This window comes from Anabas testudineus, chromosome 11 (assembly GCF_900324465.2).
Source record: "Anabas testudineus chromosome 11, fAnaTes1.2, whole genome shotgun sequence".
Taxonomy (NCBI): Eukaryota; Metazoa; Chordata; class Actinopteri; order Anabantiformes; family Anabantidae; genus Anabas; species Anabas testudineus.
Genome location: NC_046620.1, coordinates 4,433,427 through 4,457,212, shown reverse-complemented (window position 1 = coordinate 4,457,212; position 23,786 = coordinate 4,433,427). Strand labels below are relative to the sequence as shown.

Sequence of the window (23,786 nt, the reverse complement as noted above, 5' to 3'; positions counted from 1 at the left end):
CAAAGAAAAGCACGCAAGAGAAAATGGCCAAGAGAACAAAATGTCAGCTAAGCATTCCAGAAACTGAGGTGAATCTGTTAGCGGACAGTAAAAGCATGCCAGAGCAAGACAAGCGAGAAAAGCCACCCACTTCCATGAAGAATCTTCGGCTTAGGTATTTCAGTCTACTGTACATTTTACTACAGGTTGTGCAAGTGTTTTCTTGTTCTTCAGGGCAGCTTTGAATCTACAGTGAATACTTTCTTATGTGCTAGTGCATGACAGGTAATCTGTGATGTTGTGAACTAAATAAAGGCACATTCACACTGAAGCACAACATGTATTTAGAACTTATTTACTTCAGTATTTAAATATGGTTCATTTAACCCATTAATTATTAAGTTTCCACTCATTAAAGTTTCCAGCGTGTGAGTTTGCTCACCCCTGCCAGCTGACTGCCAGCGAGCATCAGCTGTGTGTGGTGGTGTTGGGTCTGTTGCTGCTGTTGCTGGGAGGGAGGTGCAGGAGGAGCAGCACTATGGGTCACCTCAGAGCTCTCCTCGTTCTTTCCCTAAAGGAGAAAACAAAGAGGAATGTTCTTTCAGCAGGAGTCTTTTTGAGAAGAAATCATTCAAGTAAGCAACATGCATGCACACAGAGTGTTTGAAGTTTTTGTTTTTCTGTTTCTTCACCACAACTGAAAGTTTTCTTCACACTCAACAGCAAAAGTGAACTGAACCTGCACAAAATGAAACTACTGTTAAACATGATGCTACAGGAAAACATACTGTATATTTGAAGCATTCAGCTCCAGGTAGATGAATTAGAAACCTGCAGGATTAACCAAGATGTATGCAGATCTGTGTCTCTGACATATGTGTTTGCACAGAGATGATATCTTAAAATATCTGAATCTACTAAACTCCTACTTTTTTTTTATTATTATCAATTTTGCGTCACCAACAACACCTGACATAAGACATAATTTCTAATATTCCTGCTGTCACTCTGTTCTTTGCTTTCTCTCAGACACAGATCTTAAAACACAATGTGAGTGCTGCTGTGGGGTTTAGGGAACAGATTTCTCAGAATGTAGAAAAGCAAAGCGAAGACGAAGCAGTCAGAGAGTCTTCACGAGTTCTCCTTCATTTGTCTTTGTACTGTAAACTTGATCTTCACTCTCCGTCTCGCTGCTTGCCCCCGACTCACAGGTTGAAACATTTGTCGGGTGTCTGTCCAGAAGGACGAGTCAATCCTCATCGTTTTCATGGTGTCAGAAACATTTGAGCGCTGCTGACCTTTGACCTCTAGCTGTCTGTACATGCTCACACCGCTGTCATTACCCATCCATCACCGCTGCAATGTGGTGCATCTTTACACCTATCACTCTCCTGCATTCATACTGTTTTTCTTTATGCTTGTTCCTTGGGGCCCTTTGCTGCTCAGTAAGCTGCGTGTGGACAAAGTCACCTGATTGCATGTTTCACCCTGTGAACCAAAGCCATAAAACACAGCACGTGTGTACACATGCACATAAATCACATTTGTACATCTGTAGGGATGTACACAAACCCACACTTATGCAGCCAGTGTTATTTTCAACACTTAACAGTTTGATAATGACATCCAAACCCAAACACAGCTACAGTAAATAACATAATCACACAATATTTCACAATAATTATCTTACGCTGACACTGGTGAATTGAAATAAAAAAGGAATTACTCTTTGCTGGATCCGAAGCTTCTGACAATCAGTATTTATTTATACACACACAACATGCGTGAAGAGGCTCACCTTGCTGCCAGCTGGTGTGGGAGAGCGACTGAAGGGGCTGGTTTTCATTTGCTGGACCTGCACCATACAAATCATAAAACATAATTACAACATCCTTAAAAAAAGAGACATTATTTACTAAATGTATCATAGGAAAACACATAATGTTAAAAGTAAATTAATTAAGTAAATTAAACCAACCTGGTTATCAGGGCTGTTTCGGTCGGAGTCTGAAACGCAGGGGGACATATGAACTGTGTATTAGTGTGTGTGTGTGGGTGCTGTTTATTTAAAGGACATAACATTCACTGGAAAATAACTCAGGAGTGATAAGATCACACTGTGATTTAAAACTGCCCTCAGAAACACATTCAACCATGTTCATTGTTGAGATATATTCAAATAATTAAAATATGTTTAAATGTTATGTTAATATTATTCACATCGTGAAATGTGTGCATGTGTCTATAAATGTGACAACACTGTACCTGAGCTGTCCCCTAGATAATCAGCCCCAGGCTTCTCCTCTTCTGCTGCTTTAGACATCCTGATATCTGCAGAACACACATGAAGACAGGTGAGAAAGGAGCAATGAAAATGCACATGGATACAAAAGACTGTCCTAAGAATATACGTGGAGAAGCAGAGAGTTGCTGGTTGAAATCTCTGCACCTCAGGCTCAATGGGACAACATATATATATATATATATATATCTATATATATATATATATATATATATATATATATATATATATATATATATATATATATATATATATATATATATATATATGGATATATGTAATGCTGATTAATCCAAAGGTAACATTTTTCTCTTTATTTCTCTTTCCGCACTGCATTCGATAATAGTATACTACTACACAGGAAAATGAGAACCGTGTTATTCAAAAACCTCCAATGGATCCAAATGCTTTAACAAACTGCATGTAAAATACATGGTGTTAATTTAGTGACAAACATATTCTTCTGTGTTCCTAAAAGTTCCGGTTTTGCAGATGCAGTTCAGTTTTCCACACTGCGCAGTTGATTTGAAAAATTACTCCAGCTGATAATTTCCACCTGTTTCCATTACATATGACCTGAAAACAACCAAAAAGGAAGACTCTGCAAAGCAAAAGCTCACTTGACCAACAAAACGGATGATATGAAACTTTAATTTAACACTTTAAATGTAAACTTTATCGACCCAGGTTGTGGAACTGGGATTAAGAATCAGCTTTTCATGGCATCAGCCTAACTACCCTTGCTGTTCCTTCGGTTTGTGGTGACTTTTGGGATTGCAGCAGTAATTGGTCCAAGAAGAGCAATGGCAGAGGAACTGCTTACCTGAGCACCAGACATTACTCAGCACCACCACCACCACCACCTTGAATAAAACACTCATTTGCTCCCTGGACGACTGTGGGTGCTTTACTTCTGTCTGTCTTGTACATAATATGGCATTTCCTCCTCTTTTATTATTATTATTATTTTTTATCAAATGGCCGAGCAGTTCAGCTTCTGCTTAAAGGTTGTGTGATTTTTGTGTGTCTAAGAGTCTGAAGCTGTGAAAATAATCAAGGTACACAGACACGTCAAACTTAAAGTGCACATTTTCTTTGTAAAAGAAAGAATTAACACTTGAAAGAGAGATAAGAGCTTGTGGGAAATTATATATAAGCCTGCTGTGTGTGTGTGTGTGTGTGTGTGTGTGTGTGTGTGTGTGTGGGCGGGTAAGATGATAATCTTATCATCAGGGTCACAGACAAGTTCAAGGTGTGATGAGAAGAAATGATGGAAGTAAGAGGGGGGGGGTTGTGAACAATTAAAAGAAAGAGAGGGAACCTGATGGAGCGATGTTAAGCTGCACAATGACAATTTAAAATCAAAGGGAAAAGATAAAAATATCCAAAATAGTGAAGAATACAACTCTTTTCTTGATCAGACTGGTTTGACTTAATTCCTTCTTCCCCCAGGCTAAATGGCAATTCTCCATCAATATTAAAATAATCTCAAACAGAACTGATCCTCCTGTGAATCAGTGAATCGTCCAATCATTGATTTGTTTTTTTGTTTTGTGCCGTCTGTCATTCTCTGAAAACCATCACACAAACATATATATTTTTAAAATATGATTAGTCAGATTAAATCCTGATTTTAAATCCTGATTAGTCAGAAAACACATTATATTTAGTTGAAGCAGTTTCTTAAATGAAAACTTGACTGAGTTAACGGAGAGCTGCAGTTACATAAAACACCAGATGGTGGCAGCACCTTCCTGGGAATACTGAACAGAGGTGTGTGTGTGTGTGTGTGTGTGTGTGTGTGTGTGTGTGTGTGTGTATCTGCTGCTTCGATTTAGCATCATGCTGGAAATAAGTGCATTGTCCTAAATGTATTATTCCTTTGATTTTATGTCTGCAAATCATTAAAACATAGATCAGATCACTGAACGTGGTTCAAAGCAGTAAATCACCTGAAAAACATAAAGCTGTATTCAGTAATAGTATCTAAGAAATAACACAAATAGTTCTGAAGGTGTATTAGTCTAGCACCTGATACATAAATACAACCTCAAAATTACTAATACTCAAAAATAAAAAATTCAAAACATTTAAACTCTTCAATCTTTACCTATAATAATAATTATTATTAAATAAAATACCTACAGGCACAATTTAGATTTTCAGCAAATTAACAAATTAACTTAAATTTTAAGGTTATTTCTTCTTTTTCCTTTAAACTGAGGCATTTTATATTTAGTTCCTCTGATATTTAACTAATTAAGCTGTATTACGCACAAACACCATCAGTATTACTAGTACTACAAGCATCATCTACTCTTACTACAACTACACCTTCTTTTACTAGTACTAGTACTGGTACTTGTAGTACTACTCCTTGCACAGAATAAAGCTAAGATACACACCAACTAAAAATATAATTTACTAAAACGCTGGAGCCATTTCATTAATGTAACACACACACGTTATTATTACCGGCTCCTTCATCCTCTCAGCATATGAAGAGAGGAACCCAATAAAATCATTTTATCATCCCACTTCGCCCTCATCCATCTCTCCCTCCTCATCATGCCTCAACTGCCCCTAACCCCTCTGGCCATGGGGCCTTTTAACCCCCCACCACCTCATATATGCTAACAAATCAAAAACCCCAAATGTTACAGACGTCCTGCGCTCTCTAAGTTTTATTTTATCTGATTTGATTTCGGATCTTTTCTTAAATAGAACATTTTTCCTGCATCTACAAAAATATGTTTCAACAAACTGAACCTACTTTCTACAGATTTCAACTGTTTCTATATTTTAAAAGATTTGTCTGAGCTACAGTGACCACACTCCTTCACCCTGGGGCAGTTTGGCAGCTCGAATGCAAGGCAGATACCCCCCCTCCTCCCCCCTTTTACTCATCCTATCAGTGCTAATAGCATAGAAAGAGAGAGAGATGAGAGAGAGGCCACTGGGCAGATGATGTATCTGTCTTCTGGGTTTGACATGGCCTGCCTCTGTGTGTGTTAAGGGGGGTGCAGGGTCACTGTCAGGGAATTAGAAAAGGGGGATGAGTGAGAGAAAGAGGGGGGAAGAGGGGGATATGATGGCTGGAGGGGTCCTAAACTCACCCCCTCTACACTCTCCCTCCTTTTTGCCCACCCACCCCGCCTTGGTCACGCCTGTCAGAGGCCGGTGACAGACGGCGCGTGGGTTTATGTGTGTGTGTGTGTTTGAGGGGGGTTGCCGGCCCTGTTTGGCGTGTGGATGTCAAAGGTCAGGCACATGGTCTCGGCCACCTCGCGCCTCACACACACACACACACACAAACACAAACAAGACGCCTGCTGCCTGCCTTTTCCACCTGTCCCCTGTCACATTCGCTATCAAACAAACACACAGGCGGCGTCAACGAGCAAATCTGCAACTGCTGCAACGGTAGGAAGAAAAAAAAGAAAGCTGCAGGAAACTATTGATTTTATATCAGTAATATCCTAAACTAATAATTAACAATAATAAAATAGGTTTTTCCTGAGATTTTTATTTCAATTTGTTTAAACAAAAATGCTTAAAATTGTTACTTTAATGCAACTTAAAATATAAAATCTAAAATTCTTCAAATATAGTAACTTATATTATATAGTAACTAACTAAACTGATCCAAGAATAAATAAAAGTTTGCTTTATATAAATATATATATATATATATATATATATATATATATATATATATAAATATATATATATATATTGCATTATTTTGTTTAGTTCTATCTCTTTTTTTTAATAGAAATATACTAATTACATTATTAAAGAGTCCAGTAGGTCTATTGTGTCCATTCGGGTATTATCTTTTCATTTTACTGAGATAAATAACAGTGAAATCTTCAAATCTTCACATTTAAGAATTTGAAAATATCTTGGCTTTTTGCTAATTATTAAAATAGCTGCTAAAATTCTGCACCTTGCAAATGCACAATGTTGTGTCTCGTTAATGACCATGAAAAGCTGCAGTTGCATTTCATGAGAAAATATTCATGAGATCTTCCAGATCGTGTGTCATACTCTTATTAATTAACAGGATTCATAGGTTTTACTAAATATAAATGTAGAAGACTTTTCGCTTCATATTATCTTCAACTGGACATAAAGCTCCTAAACCCTATAACTTGTTTGAACAACAAAACTTGTTGCCGTTTGCTGTTATAAACTTTGAGTTCCCAGCTTCCTCTATCTGGATGTAAGGCTCCTAAGCCTAATTTGGTGAGTGATGGAGATTTTTCCTCCAACTGAGGAGCTGCTCTTAGCTACCTACGTCTTCACCCTCATTGAAAAATGAGCCATTCCTCTTTTCTCCTGCAGCAGAGAAACACTCTGCTGGGATTCACACTGACTCACGTGTCACTTTCCAGTATAGACCAAGTAATTTTGAATTCTTGCCGAGCGTTATTTGGCTGTGAAAAAACAGGCTCTGATGATGTTGTGCTGATGATGTTGCGCTGACAGGACAGGCAGTCTGCATGGAAAGCTAACGAGTCATCTGAAGCTTGATACAACCTCCAGAGCAACATAATCTGAGCTCACTTCTCCAGCTTTTCTTATTAGCATCCATCCACCTTCACATTCTCCCTCACCTCCCACCTCTCTTTGTCTTCCACTTGGTCTTTCCTTGATTTATTCTGATCTCTCTCATTTCCCCTCTTCCTCTTTACCCTCAGCCATAATATAACTATCTCCCTAGAACTTCTCTCCAACCCCCCCCTCCATGTAAACCCCTCCACCTGTTTTCCTTCTCCTTGATTTCTTCATTCCCGCCTCTCTCTCTCTGTCAAATTTAATCTCTAACATGTCGTCTCCCTGTATTACCTCTAACCTCAGTTTCTTTTAATGTGTCTCTCCCCATGAATTCATTTTCTATGTTATTTTCTCTTATTTCTGTTTCATTCATCTGAGTTTTACACACACCGGTTAGTTTGTGGTAAACTTGAATGGCACAAAATGTGATCTTATGTTTAACATGGGTGATAGATGGGTGTTTTTGCTTTCAGCCAAAACCTCATTATAAACATATTATATTGTTTAAATTCATTAATACAACTTCACATTACTGTCACGTTGTGGAAATACATTTTATAGTATATAAAGTATTAGAACTATATTATGTTGAAGCTAGAGTCTAAATTAAACTAGTCTTTGGATGACCCTGCATCCACAAATCTAACTTCAATTTCTGCATGAACGTTATTTTAGGTAATTTTTGAGATGATGTTGCTAAGTCTTTTTCCTAATGTTAGCCTCTTCCTGACTTCTTTCCTACTACAGGCCTTTTTCACTACTTCAGTCTCTAAGGGTTACTTTACCAGATTACCAGTGGTTCTACCATTAAGATCAACTAAAAATAGATGATTTCTATGTTGGAGTAATGTTTATATAACCCAAACTCTAATTCGCCTCCCTCTCTACTTCCTGTTCTACCCTGTTCCCCCCTCTCCTTCAGTGGTGGTCAGCAGCAGTGGTCATGGCACCACTGGACAGGGCTCTGCTAGCACAGGACACACAGACCCGTTGCCAGGCAACAGCAATGAAAGATCACTGTGCATGTGTGCGTGTGTCCACATGGGTGTGCACGACTGCAGCTCACATGTTTGTGTGTGTGCCTGTGAGTGTTAATCATTAAGAATAAACATGTTTCCCTGCCTGTAGCTGCGACTTTGGTGCGAAGCAAACAAAGTACTGCATGCTAATGTCTCCACTGATGTTTACACTGCAACCAGTATTAAAGGACTATTCTGGCTTTTTGTCTGGTGATATTCACACCACAGTTACCTGAAAAAAAAAAAAAAGAAGCCAGGCAGCCAGGATGAAAATCAAATTTGAGATTAAATAAAAAATGCTGCAGTTTCACTGCTGTCAAAGCAGAAAAAATACAAAGAATTAGGATATTTTTGTATGAAAAGGTTTAATGTCAGTACAAAAGAAACTATTTCAATGTCTTCTAGATAATTTATACTGTTTGGTGTTTTAAAAAGGTCCAAACATCTCCAAGATCCATATGAACATATAAAAACAAAGGAATTACATTTCACTACACCCACTCAGGTTTTACCAACGTTGCTGTGTAAGACAATACTCTTACTAAAAAGTCAATACTTTTTGTTAGTGACTGGTTTTATGCATCTACAGTTTACAGAGGGTGAACTGTAACTGTCTCGGGAGTAAATGAGTAAGGTTGCGTGTAGACGATGGTTCATTGGTGATTCACGTAGGTGAATGTTTCTGCGAGCTCAACTGGAAAAGTACTGCCTCTGTGTACCTTGTATGTGTGTGTGAGTGAGAGATCAGTGATTGTGTGTGTGGCTGTATGCATGCATGCACGAGCATATGTGAACGTGCACGAGGGCAAGCGCTTTCCGAATATGTCTCTAGAGTGTTTATTATATCCGATACAGTACCTCTTTCTCGCACCACATATTTCTGTGCCGATCGATTCCTCTGACTCCCGACAAGACAATAATCGCACCTCCCTCCCTCTCTCCTTCTCTCCACCATTATTACTGCCCTCCCCAAGGAGCACAATGCTGGGATGGAGGGATGGAAACAGAGAAATAAAGAGAGGGAGGACAAGAGGAAAGAGGAAATGGTCACTGTGTGTTACTTCCTTTTCCAGAATCCCTGTGTTGGGGTGCAGGAAAATGAGTGGGTGAGGGAGGAAGATGCTTGAAGACAGAAACAAATGAGCAAGAAAAATGAAGACAATGAGCACCATGCTGAAAATTTAGGGAATTTTTGGGGGATAATAGTGAAGGCTGAGAGATATGACAGACATGGTTTCAAAGAGAGAAACCAAGGGGAGTGAGAAGACAGGGGAAATGATTGAGAGGAGACAGAGGGAAGAAGGTGATGGGACAGTAGCGGGAGGAGAACAAACAAATGAGAAAAAAATAAAATGACAAACAGGCACCAAAAATTTTTTTTGGAATCTAAGGATAATGGCTGGAGGCGGAAAAAATAACAAGCTGTGCTGAAAAGAATTAGAGCCAAAAAAAAAGGAGAGAGAAAAAATGGCAAGAATGACTGAATGGATGAGTGGAGGGATGCTGGGACAGTTAGTGAGGAACAGAGCAAAGCCTGGAAGGAAATAAAAGAACGAAGGTGATGAAAAAGAAAAACAAGCAGACAAAAATTTCAAACACGGCTGTAAATGGCATTGAGAGAGGAAACTGAAATATGAAGATGAATGGAGTGGAAAACAGAAAAAGAATAAACTATAAAATAAATAAAAATAAATAAATAAAATGGGCAAGTAAGGGGGAGAGTGAACTGCTGTGTGACAGAGCATCCTCACAGGAAATAGCAGGAAGGAAAAGATAGTGACAATTGGACTAACAAAGACACACAGCCTCGCCTTGATGGTGGGTGTGTGTGTGACTGATTGGATGAAGAGGGAGGGGGGCCGACTGTGTGCAACAGAGTCAGTGATAAAATTGAACGGATGAGGTGGACAGAAAGACGACCAAAAAAAAAGAAAAGAGGTGGAAGAGTCGAAAAAGAAAAGAAAGGAGGTTGGTTTCATGTCCAAATTGACCGGGATTTATCAGAAGGGTGAAACGATGATAATTATTGCTCCTCAAATTAAAAATGTAAGGAAAGTGTGTTGTGCTATCCCCAAAGGAGAGAAAGCATTTGAAAACAACTTTGATGTTGACTAAAGATTTTATCTCAACATGCACATGATACTTTTTCTTTAAAGTTTATTTGCCAATACAAGGAATTTAATGTAAAATAATAAAACAAGACACGGACTCAACTGGTTTTCTTAGATCTGTCTGCACGGCAATAAGAGGGGACTGATTCAGCGTCTAAATCCTGCAGCCTCCTTTTCAGGTTGACCACCACATTTATCCGATGGGGGCTGAAAGGATCTCATAAGTCGAGGGATTGCAGAATTTTCGCCACCCATAGAAGATCATATTATCCTTCAATTTGGAGTTATGAGGTTGTCATGTGACCGGAGGGATATTTATGTTCAGAGTATTTGGATTCAGGGTGAAAATCCCAGCAGTGTGTGTGGAAAAAAAGAAAACCGCAAAACCACTTTTTGTGGTGCATTAATTCGGCTCTAATTCTTGCATCTCTCTGTACGAGACAGAAAAACTTTGATAACCTGCGTACGTCTCTACAAGTGAACAAATGAAAGGCAGGATGAGGTGTGTTGAAACCAGCTCGCCGTCCGCTCCTCCAGTCACGAGTCCAAGTGATACAGTGCGTGCGGCGAGCCTTTAGATGGTTACGTTTACAGGTTTATCGACTGGACCCGACTTAAATTGGCTTCCAATTAAACAAAGCGCTTATTTGACCTCTTTACCCCTTCCTGTCCTCTCCTTCCCTGTCCTGTTAAATATCCTTCCTTATTCTCCCCACCTCCCTCGCACCGAGCTCTTCTCCATCGACACATCCATCTCTCGCTCAGTGTAATACCTCTACTCCCTTCCCCCCTTCTTCTATGGCCATCACCCCATCCCCATTTGCTGTTACCAGCACCTACCCCTCTATATTTAAACCCCCCTCTTTCTCCCTTTACCATCATACAGCGCTGTATTAGTTTCCTCTCTCTGTCCTTTTCCCCAGATCTGATCTTTGCTCTGTTTCTTTCTTACACTTTTTCTCAGTCAATCCATCAATCTCTCCTTAAATAACAACGATGAATTATTAAAAGTATTTATTCAAACAGCATTAATTATGAAATACAGGCAGCTTGTCAGTCTATTCTCTTCGGCTAAGGAAGGAGAAGAAGAAGAAGAGGAGATATAGGGAGGTAAAGCGAAGGTGGAGGGTGAGGTGATTTGTGGTTTGGGTTGGAAATGGGGAGAGAAAAAGAAAAAGGAGGTGAAAACGGGGGTTTAGGAAATTGGTGTGGCTAGCGGAACAGCTCCCCTCCTTCCCCACCACCTCATCCCTCACTCCCTCCTCACCCTCCCTCCCCTCCTTCCCTTCCCCACTCTGCTTTGTATTCTGCGGAGATGACAGGGGGAAAGCTTTATTGCTCTGAGTTTGTATCGATCGGGGCTCCGCAGAGGGGGTAGCCAGACCTGCACACACTGGAGGCCCTTTCGCAGAGGCCGCTGTCTCCTGTCTATGGCCCCCACCTCACACCAGTCAAACACACCCTTCCCTCTTCTTTCCTTTTTTTTTTCCTCTCACTTTTAAAATCACAGGCTCTTTCTCTTGTTTTGAGAAGTCAGGCGCCGGAGTGCGGTGGCTTTTATTTACCTGCATGCAACATCGACGCACCTGAAGACAGAAAACCTTGCGCCGGCGAGAGCGGAGTTTAAATGTGAAGCGAGGGAATAAAAACATGATTTCTTTTGCAAAAGTCTTCCCACCCAAACACACACGGGCAGAGGTGAAACACAGTCGCCGAGAGTAGCGACACTCTTGAACACGCTCATATGTGGCAGAAACTCACAAGTACACAAACTCACACACACAATCCGAGGCTGCAGGGCTGAGCTGCTGTCCTGAGCAGAGTTGCATCAGAAATCCCTAATCTGGGAGCGTGACCGTCCTCAGTTCCAGCAGGCAGGGATCAGGGCGCTCCGGGCAGATTCCGAATTTAAGGATAAGATGGGATAGGGAAGCAGGTTCTGAAATCACCCCGAGGGATGGAGGGGTGGGATGGAGTCAGGGATGAGAAGGGATGGAGAGGGGGAAGAAGAGTGGTATGATTTGCCCCCTGTGCCTCCTCACTGTACACCCAGCTTCACAACATTCCTAGGGGCAAAGGGCAGAGACAGTGCACAGACAAGAGGACCGATCACGCCTTATTTTTTTTTAAAATTCTGATAGACAGACACATTCATAGCTGACAGCTGCAAGCTCAACGTTTACTTGTGGTTGTTTTACCTTTTACTCAAGGTAAAAGTAGAGAATATGGGTACCATTTAGAGTTAAAGCACACGGCTTCAAATAGTTTCACTGTGTATTCAGCAAAAAATACTGAATGTAGTTCTAATATTTACTGGTTTTGTTTTCACTGGGTCACATGGTTGGGAAATAAAAACTCTCCCAATTAACAATTATGCTGTAAACACAAGATGTAAAAACTAATGATTTCCATTTGCATGTCACTAATATGCAACAGAAAAATTGACTTGGACACAATAAAATAATAAAATAAAAAATCTGATGACATTTAATCCTTTTTTTTATGTTATAAACTTGTGCCTATTTAAATAATGTGTAATTTGAAAGATACAAATAGAACCTTTGAAAATCACGACCTTGTCCATGTGACACGAGAGCCATAAGTGTGCAGGTACATGAATGCACATAAGTGCAAAGTAAATGAAATTTTTGTATATGAGTGTGAGAGAGTGAATTACATAGAAAATGGAGCGATATGGAGCATACAGTATGAGGTCAATTATCTTGTTCAGAGGAAGCTGTTTTCATGATGCGCAACAATGACTGGCAGCAATTGGCCTCTTCTGACTGATCCAAGATAATTTTGTCTATAAACACAATAAGAACAGCAAAAGGACAAAACAAAATACATCGGGTTTTCTTTTATGGTTTTTCCCAGGCGATTCAGGTCCCTCAACCTTCTGGTCACTCGCCTGAATCTGTAACCTCACGGCCACCGTCGCTGCCACCCACTTAACAAACTCCATTTTGTTGAGGTGCGCTGAACGAATCGGCGAGTCAGTCGCGGAGAGAGACAGAGAGATGGACGGATGGACGGCTGGAGGGTAGAATGGGTTCTCAAGGCCACCCTGCTCTGAGCCCCCTCCTCCTTCAACGCTTTCGCTCCAGAGTGGCTGTTATCTCTCTATTTTTACACTCCTTCCATCAGCAGACCGCCCCAGACCCACTTATGTTCACTCACCAAATGACACATGGACGGACACACACACACACACAGAAACATACACAATTACAGATGCAGACAATGACAGTGGTGCTGTTAAGCCACTGTGAGTCATTAAGTGAGTGTATTTTTTTATAGGTGGGTTGTATATGTTTGTATGTGCACCGAGTAGCCTTTTACAGAAACTGCAAATCACCTGCTGCCTTGCTGTTTGACCAGAGGTTTGATCAGAAGTGGTTTTCTTCAGCATTAGGCTGGTTTAGAGATGTTACTTTGAAATGCTGCACTTCACTTTTTTTTTTATATGTGAGATGATTATAAATTTGACTTTAGTGCAGCAGAATTGCTTGAAAAACAAAAAACGAAAAGACGATAAAAGCGAGATAGAAAGCTCTAGGTATATCAAGGCTGTTTCATTCACTGGTTTTTAAATGAACCTCTTTTCCATTAGAGATTTTTCACCTTTTTGTAAGCAACGCATTTTTATGTTTTCACATTAAGTTAATCATCTAAAATCAAAAGAAAGGCGTTGTACACAATTCCTTACAGCCGACTGATGGTTGTTACCTTGAAATACAGGCAAGAAAAAAAATAGAAATATTTATATATATATAAAATATATATCACATCAGTGAGCTTAAGGTGACAAACGTCCATTACACACACAGATACACACACAATTACAGCTTCTAGAACAGAGATAATTGTAACAGCCACAGAGAGAAAAGGGTGTATATTTGTGTGTGTGTGTCACTGTATGAATCAGATCCATAGGGGGTAGACTATACAATAACGACCAATTTAATGGAAAACTATCTTTTTGTGGGTGGAATGTGTACGTGTTTACGTGCATTTAGACTGTAACACACAACAGGGATGCCAGCAGGATGCTATTATACTTGTCACTATAATATTATGCCTTATTGTATGTGTGTTTATTATTTGTACTATAATCACGTCCGTGTGTGAGTGTGTGTGTGTGCACTCACACACGGGCCTTTATTCATTGTGGATGAAAGCATGCTGGCACACGCTGGACCACCACGGTGGTATGGGCAAGTAAGACCACTCTCGCTTTAAAAACCCATCTGCAAACAAACACACATGTATATTTTTCTACATATATATATATATATATATATATATAAATCAATCAATTTTATTTATTATATACCAAAGTGCTGTACAGGTAGTGGAGAGAAAAAATAAGTAGAATAAAAAGATCAATAAAAATTATTCACATTATAAGTTATAAATACCAGCTATATATATATTATACACACACACACACACACACACACACAGACCAACAGATGCTGCCTGGATGACTGACCTACCGCCATTTCACACTACTGACCAGTACAAATTGGATAAGGGTCCATTCTCTCTGCACCAGCACACTTTCACACAAAGACACAACATGCACAATGTACACACATACACACACGAGTGCGTGCACAAACACGCTCTACACAACAAGCTCAAAATGGCCGAAATGCTGCTGTTAGAGTCGGTCTCTCTGTGGTGAGTAAAGTTACAGAGAGGAGAGAGGAGAAGAAAAGGTGAGATAAGGCAGGTGAGGAGCTTCTTCCTCTCCTATTAGATACCGTTTCTGCAACTGCTGCATGGATTTTGTTGTTTAAACTTTTCTGAAAGGGAAATTAAAGAAATATCTAAAATAATTTCTTGCAAAGATCACAATTTGGTCTGCTGATAAATTCTTTACGGTACACACTGTCCTTCACAATGATGGTCGTACTGTGCGTTATTATCTTTGTGGTATGCTATATGTCGCTGCCCTCGTTGTGATCCATACGTCCTTTTCTGTGTTTTATCCTCTCACTTTGACCTCGTTTAGAAAATGATATCTTGGTATCCGTTCCAATCTTCCACACTGTTAAACCCCAGTGTGTGTGTATGTTTAATTGTGTTTCCAGCTGTTCTTCACTTTATTAACAGTGCAATCTTGCATTCCTGGAGCCCACTGTTTCTACAGTACATATACATCTCAATGTATGTTCCAGTTTTCTATTAACTTCAGTGAAAACACTATTGATTGTCAGGCAGGTTTTTAATGCGGTAGCTCAGGTCACAATGCAGCACAGTACATGCTCCCCTTCGCTTCCCCCATCCCCACCCCACTCTGCTTCATATAGAGCTATGTAATTACAGCGTGGCCTTGGCATACTCCCCTATGGCGTCTAATTGTGCAGATGCCGGGACCACATGCTGTTAGGGAGTGGCTGCATTGTGTATGTTTCAGATGTTTGCCTTCATGTGCAGGTCTAGTATATACTGAAGTCCACATAAGAGGAGAAATAGGGGGAAAAAGGTTCTATATTGTCTTATCACAGCCTGGCTTGTGATTTGTATTTTGTCTGTCCACATAGAAATGTAAATTATCATTCTACAGTTTGAAAATCCAGTCTGCAAGTGTGGTGTCATTCATTTTCTTATTAAAGTTATTGTTTCTTATATCTAAGCGAGTATACAGCAACCAATGGATGGATGCATCTGTAGATTTTAAGCAGGGCAATTCTTTTACTTGAAAGGACACACATTATGATGAATGGAGGTGCTGAATAAATTTAATTAACAGTGTCACATACACATTTTAACTGCATTTTTGTGTGGTTTTGTTGCAAAGATACAACATGTTAAATTAGTAAATTTGCAATAATGGAGTGGAAAACATTAAAAACTGTTTGCATGCTGCATTACAGTAACTATATCTTCCAAAATGATCATAAAGAGAAATTAACAACTCTCTCAAACAAATTATCACCTTAATGACACTAAGATTTATTGCAGGACTGATGAATTAGATTCGATTCAGCTGGTTGTACCTAATAAACTGTGTGCTGAGTATTTACTGTAGCATCAAGCTATATCATGAAATGAAAAGCAGTTAAACATTTTATTCCAGTGATATACACCAACTAATTACACACACACACACACACACACACACACACACACACAGACGCTCTGACGCTAACATAGTAAAACAGCAGCACTAATAAAGTTTCAGTGTTGTGTCATCTTTACTGTTACATGCGCCACCTTAGCGTGGTTTTTGTTTATCTCAGCGGAAAAAAAAGAAAAAGTCAGCAGAATCAGTTCCCTTAAATACTCAACTTTAGGCAAAGAATAGTGGGAATCTATGCAGTGCCGCTTCAGAGCCACATGTGTATGACATATTCTCAAACCAAAAGGGCGCAGCATTGTTATAATATTACATCAGGATCTCTCTGGTGGCTCCCACCTGAGCGTTTGTTCGCCTCACTTGGTGTACACTGGTAAATCTGAATATTTGTATAATAGCGTCTGTTTGTACTCACAGGCAGGCCACGTGGCCCGGTGTGTTTACATTTGTCGACGGGGGCACACGGGGCGATATCTCACAGCAATCGATGAACAAGGGAACGAGAGGTGGGAGGGAGGGGGAGAGAGGTAAAAAAAAAAAATCTGTAAGGAAAGCAGGTTATCTTCTGTCATTAACGAAGGGATTCCCGCGTTGAAGGAAGGAAGGAGGGGCAGGCGGGTTGTGTAGGGGAAAGACCTGGATTCATTGAGAAAAACCACAGCGTGTTTGGCATCAAGAGAAAGCAGACAATTATCTATATTGATTAAAGCCAGCCAGCCAGCACAGGGAAGACAGAAAACTATGCCTGGATCAATAGAGAGGGAGGGAGGGAAAGAGGGATGTAGGGCAGAGGAAAGAGAGAGAGACAGATGAGACGGTTGAGGGCTTGAAGAGAAACTCCACAGATGAAAAAGTGACTGTAGAGATGGAGTATTACGAGTGAATAAAAAGAGAAAATGAATTAAAGCAAGATGAGCAGGGAGGTAGAGAGTGAGAGGCAGCGAAGAAGACAAAACCGGCAAGAAATCTTCGAACGAGGATTGAGGTCGATGAATTTAACGGACAACAGCAAAACTTAAAATAAAACGATGGGTGGCATGAAATGTACTTGAGGATGACAGTGTGAGGATATCAAGAGGTAGACATATGCACTGTACATGTAGAAGACGTGTTCAAGGAGGGAGCAAAACTGATGACGAGGAGAGACGAGTGTGAGGAGGGGAAGACAAGCGCAAAGCAAGAGATTGAACACGGAGACGTGTTTGGTTGTATGCAGGTAACATCATCCTCAGAAGCTCCCTGGGGACTGGGAACCATCGCATGGGGAATAACATTCCTCAGAGACTAGAGTATGTTTGTGATCTTCTTTGTGTAGCAGGAAACCACATCTGGATCAAACATACACTCAAACGCTTGTCTCTGCATTCTGTACTGCAGAAGACAAACTCTAAATCTAAAAAGGAACAGAAATGTTTTACTGACTCAGAAATGTCACAGTTCTCACGTCCATGTATAAAAATGCAAAATTACCTCTGCAGTATTGTGTTTGATCTCATCTGATGTTATGTGTGAAGCACATCGCTGTGCAGCGCTTCACTTTCTTAAAAAATATGTCAAGAATAAATGTGAAAAGACTTGTTTCACACTGGCTCACACTGAGTAATCACGTCTGATCAAGCTGTCTTCATTCCTACAACATTCATGTTGAATTATTTCAACAATTCCAGCGTCACAATGCTGGAAACATTTGGTTAAGAGTTTAAAAAGCAGCACTAAGACGCTGATAGTTTTTAAGGTGTCAGGATTCAGGACAGGATACTAACTCAGGACAGAACAACCAGTGATGCATATTTCTAACAGGTTACCATCCTTGTCTATCCCATAACTCACTCTACAGCACTGTTTACCAATAACAAATTACAATATGAGCCTCATTTTCCTCTGTTTGTCATTTGGTACAGCTGATCAGCCAGCAGTCTTCTAGCTTTGTGAAACTGTCTAACTTCAATTAGACTAAATTAAGAGGAAAATTAAGAAGTCTTAAGTTTCAAATCTCTCGTTATACAAAGTCTATTTGAATTTTACTTGTTTTTTGTAGTTACATTTAGAATGCAGTAAAGTCAGATCTCCACTGCCAAACAAATCTTGATCTCTCACATTTCCTGATTTATAAAACTTAATTAAGGACAGTATTTTTTCTCCTTCCTTCAACACAATCTCTAAATCTGCCTCACTTTAATGTACAAATTTTCATCATTATCATTCTCTCTCTGTCTATCAGTCCACTTCTTCCTCTTCACTCATTTTCTCCCCTCTCTCCCCTGTTCACTTTTCTCCCCCTCTGTCTCCTTCCTCAGGGTCATCCTGATGGTCACCAAGGTGCTACAGTGAGCAGTATAGAGGATTGTAGGTCTAAGGCAAAATGGCCCTTAAATGGCTCTCAAACTCACACTGGCTTTATTGATGCTCTGGCCTGACGCCAGCTGTCCTCGATTCTGTATGTGTGTGTGTTGGGGGGAGACTGGTGCTGATTGCTATGTTGATTATACAGAATAGTCCTACACCTCTGTGAAAGGTTCTTAACATGGATGGTGTGCAGACAGAGACAGGTGGAAAACACAACACTGGTTAGAGTTGTCATGCACTGAGTGGTCTATTTTCAAATATCTATATATGTGAAAAACAAGTAAAGGAAGGCTCTGTGAGATAAAACTAGTGTATTTTCATTGGGAAAATGACAGTTTTTAAGAAGAAAGAAACACCTGGATCCTGTTTCACTGTAACTTAGAAGAATAATAAGTGTCAAAATGATACGTTCAGATTTACCCTGCCTGTTATCACTACATCACACTTGCAAATGCATTATGTCGCAATGCACTGCAAGTGTTGCCTGCCCTGATTCATTCTACGTCTGCTCTGATTATGTATGTGTACTCTAAACTGCCAATGTTGCTCGCTCACATTCGCTTGCTTCACCTCAATCTCGTCAAGTCCACTCAGTTAAAAGAAAGTGATTCGCCAGACACAAGCAATAAAGTGTGGAAACTTGCAGGGAGATTCCTCAGTATGTTGTAACGCCGTAAGAACAAGTAACATCTGTTTAGATTCATTCTAAACATGTGTTATTGCTTAAAAAGATCATGAGCTATACGCCATTTATGGACATTTGTTATAAGAACCACTTTTTATTCATATCAGCTGCCTTTTAATTGTCACAGGTAGAAAAGTGTGTCCTGTAGTCCTTCGGGTGTTGAACGACCAAGCATAGCCTTTATTTTCAGAGTTTTAAAAACCTCTCTAAGCAGGGTTTAAATATAAGATGAGAGCTTTTAAAGGTTTTAAATAAAAACTCCCCACGTTGATACATCACACATACAACAATTAGGCTGATTGAAATGAAAGAGGTGCTAAAATTTTAAACTCCAACATAATATTTAATACATCACTGGACCAGATATATTAAATCTGGATGAATGACATGGTGATTATACAGAATAGAATATTTTTCATACTATTTGTAGTTTTGTGATATCCTGTGTCCTGACTGAAAAACTGAGAAACTCAAAAGTTAACACACAAACAAACACTTGTTTTGCCTTCACTTGTTAAAAAAGTGTAGTTTTCAGTGGTGCATCATCAGTAATGTATAATCAGGGATGATGCATTTGTGTGAACCCTATCTCCCTGCTCCGACGGTCACAGTCCTTTACAAACATGACTCGAAGTGATAACAGCATGTTGGCGTAAAAAGCTGTGCACAAAAACCACTGTGGTGGTCATATCTTTCTTTCCTGCTTGACTCTCTCTTCAGACTCACACAAACAAACACACACACACACACACACACACACACACACACACACACACACACACACACACACACACACAAACACAGGCTACATACGAGTGGCCCCAGTCAGTCATATATAGTTAGGAGTCTCATCCATATTCTGGCTGAATGTCTGGCTTCTTTTTCTTCAGCTGACATGGGCATGTTACTCTGGACACAGTGCAACACAAAGCATGCTCACGCTCACGCACACACACACACACACACACACACACACACACACACACACACACACACACACACACCAGTATACATTAATGCACATACAGTCTCTGCTCCCACTCCTTTCTGTCTCTCTTGCTCTCAAACAAACGGAGTTGAGGTTTGATTAAAAGTGCAGAAATCTCAAAGACAGACTGAAAAAATAAAAATCAGAAACAGAAATTAATTCCAACAATAGATTGTGCAGCTTTTTAATACCTGCCCTGCATAAATGATATGCAGATATGTTATTACCACATCGCATTTTCATTCCACTGAGGAAAAAGATGAAATACTTTGATATATCGATATGAGGAAGCCTCAGTAACTAGCCTCGCTTTGATATTGCTTCTGACGTGCGATTGATGAATGACTGAATTCAATAAACACAATCTACTCTGACAGACGTGATGAAATTTAGAATGCAAACGTATGTTAAAGTATGTTTTCTATATGGGATGGGATGTGGGGGGGTGATGGTGGTACAGAGTTGTTTTATAAAAAACAGTGTGTGTGTGTTTGTGTGTGTGTGAGACTGAGGGGGCTGGGGGATCACACTTATGAAAAATAAATTTCAAAAAGCCAGCATTACCTCTGCTCAGGCCCGAGCTCCAGCCTTTGCATTTCAATGTGAGGTGCAGCCTCCATTATTTATGACGCTTTACACCTCAAAACCACGGCCTGCCTCTCTCTACCTCTCTCACCCCGACTCTCTCTCTCCCCTTATCCCCATAGTAACCACTAGCCCTGGGTCTCCAGAAACAGTCTGTGTGTAGGGAGAGAGAAGAGACAGCGGCCTGTGGATGGTTTGGTGCCAACAGGCATTTGATGGATGACAACATGCAGCAAGTTCAAAACCAACTTAGACAAGCACTGAATTACCACAACATGATATTAAACTTCATATATAAACATCTCTGGAGACAGAGAGGAGGAGGATTTTACAGCTGCAGGCAACAGCTATAGATTACTACAGATGTTTTCTCAAGTTTTATTTTGGTGGTATATTTACAAGTTCGTTCACTGATAGTACCGACTGTCATATCAGCATCTACTCCATGTCAAAATATTCACTCTTTGGTGCGACTCCTTCTGTCTTCCTGCCTGTCTCTCTCTGCCTGATGGGAAGCTGAGTTTTATCTTGACATATGAGATGCTACACTGCCAAAAAATGCACAGTATATCCACACTGAACTGAAAAGAAAATAGCCATTCTATGGTAACATGAACAATTTATTGCCACACAAATACGATATTTGTTTATAAACTGGAAACAAAACCACTAAGTTAGTAGAAGCAGTTGCTGGCAACAAGTGCACTGCAATGGAGGAACCCTCCTTACACCAAGATGCAGCAAAGTTAGTCTGAAGAGCATTTTTCCACTGCGTGGTTCCGACTCAACTCTACTCGCTTTTAGTAACAGGCCTGTAATTTCCACAGCAAATATTCTACCCTGTCAGCAAAGCTGGTAGACACTACATGAACCTGGCGTGAAACTGGCGACACAGGAACAAGGAAGATGTCGAAGAAACGATGTTCTTGTTTCTTTTAGTCACAGCAAGAAGACATTTTGTTTGTGAAGAGAATGAAAGTTGTAAGACAAAAGACTGCTGGAAAAAATAAATCAGTAGAGTTCGTAAAACACTTCAGAGGTCAGATGACGAGACAACTGCAGTTGCAGCAGTAATGCTTCTCTCTGACCAGTCGGGAGGCTGCAGTGTTTTCACCTCACCCTTTGGTATCACCTCAGCTCGCGTGGAACCTCAAAGGAGGTGATACCCCAATGGAAAACCAAAGAAGGCGCATAGAGTTGTGGCAACTCGGTGCCATGTGGTGAAAAAACACCATAAGAAACCATAGGTGGGCCAGTAATTTAGGGTCATAATTAAAACAATACTTTTCTCATGGTTAGAAATCAAACTAGCAGCACGCACGCAGCAAAGCCAAGACATTCAAGACGATTCAAGACAAAACCAAAAGTCCTGATGGAGGCACATTGACCGGCATGTAAATATTTCACATGCCTGTGGAGATTCAAAAAAATATATAAATACAGGAAAGCATTGTACATTTCAGAATTTTCTAAATAAACATGCATTTTAGATGTGAGTTACTTAGAGTCAACATGAAAATAAATATAGACAGAAGCTTGTAACTAAATGCAGAAGGTTTTTTTGTTTTTTTAAACCATGCTTGCTGTTCAAGTAAAAAAAATGAAACTGTAAAATGAAACTAATGTAATAACCACAGAGCCCAGAAGGGATGAGTCTTTTCATGGTGAAAGATTTATAGTTTTTGAGCGCAGAAGAATCTCCATTTCCTGAATTACAAGTGAACTGACCCCGGCCCTGCGACAATAGTTGGCGTGTAGCGTTAGAACATCTGCCAGACATTAGTCAAACACACCATCGGCTAAATGATGGAGCTTCTGAGGGGGTTGTAAATTATAATGGGAATGAGGGGTAATATCCATCAGTCCATCCATCTGGGGGTGTGTGTGTGTGTGTGTGTGTGTGTCTGTCCGGACCCTTGGACAAAAGGCCTGCTGCTGCTACGGTGGCCAAAAGCTCTGCTGGTCAGACTTAATGAACCATACCCTACCCCCCCAATTCCACCATACACACACACACACACACTCTACCCATCCCCCCGGTCGCTCTCTCTCTTCTCCAACCCTACCTTGGCCTGCAGTGGTTGTGTCACTGCTAATATTGACGACACCCCACTCTCTCTCTCTCTCTCTCTCTCTCTCTCTCCTCTATCCCTCCCTCCCTCCTCCTGCTTTGGCCGGCAACCTCTGTTGTCCACATCTCACCTCATCCATAGTAGACAGTATTGATTTTCAGCACGGAAAATAAAAAAGGCCATGAATTTTAATGCTTCACTGTCTGTCTGTCTGTCGCCTGCCCACCCTCTCTCCCTTTCTCTCTCTTCCACTCTCTTAGTACTCATCTTCACCTCCTCTCCTTTTATTCTTAAAGCAATCTCTCTTTCTCTGATGTATCTCTCTGTCTGTCCATCCTTTCTGTCCCCTATTTCTTTCTTCTCTGACCAATGCTCTCTCTCTCTCTCTCTCTCTCTGTTCTTTCACCAAACCCACCCACCATCATTCTCTCACTCTCCATTTTTCTTTCGCCTCATTTTTGTCCTAAGGGAAGGGGCAGTGGAGAGAGAAAAGTGGGGAGGCAGGTGTGGAGGATGCTGTGATGTGTGTGTGTGTGTGTTTGGGTCATCTGCCATTTCAAGTCTATACAGTACTAACCTTGTTAACTAATCTGGGTGCATGTGGTGGGATTTGGAAAAAAAATATTTGAAGATAAACACATCTTTCTTATGTCTTAATAAAACATTAGCTAATTAAACAAAACCCTAACAGACAGCATGTGATCATTATTCTGTTGAACCACTTGAGAAAATCGTGTTTTTTTGGTAAATCACAAATTCTGTCTGTAGCACCAGCGAGCTGTTTCACGCTGTCCTACCTTTGACTACAGCTGCAGCAGAGCTCTATTGGATTTTTTCCTGTTTTTCAGATGGTTATTAAGCCTGAGAGTAGCCACTGGTGACCACTACATTTGATGCTGGCTAACGGTGAGTGAAGTGAGGAAGATACTATAAAAAGAAAACACACCTTACTGCTCTTCAGATATGCTGCAACCATTAAATCCTGTATTAGCTAAAAGGTGTTTTTTTCCATTTTACACATATATTCAACAATATTACATGTTCTGTGTGT

At 40.2% G+C, this 23,786-nt stretch overlaps 1 protein-coding gene across 1 annotated transcript in view; it reads right to left on the bottom strand.

Annotated features, from left to right (window-relative positions):
- The window catches only part of LOC113154869 (POU domain, class 2, transcription factor 1), a 48,019-nt gene that overhangs the window by 7,373 nt on the left and 16,860 nt on the right, over positions 1 to 23,786 (bottom strand). Inside the window, exons 2-5 of the mRNA XM_026349279.1 lie at positions 2,245 to 2,310; positions 1,958 to 1,986; positions 1,778 to 1,834; positions 422 to 550 (exon numbers count right to left, since the gene is read on the bottom strand). Coding sequence (XP_026205064.1) covers positions 422 to 550; positions 1,778 to 1,834; positions 1,958 to 1,986; positions 2,245 to 2,310 — 281 coding nt within the window. The remainder of the gene's footprint in view (positions 1 to 421; positions 551 to 1,777; positions 1,835 to 1,957; positions 1,987 to 2,244; positions 2,311 to 23,786) is intronic.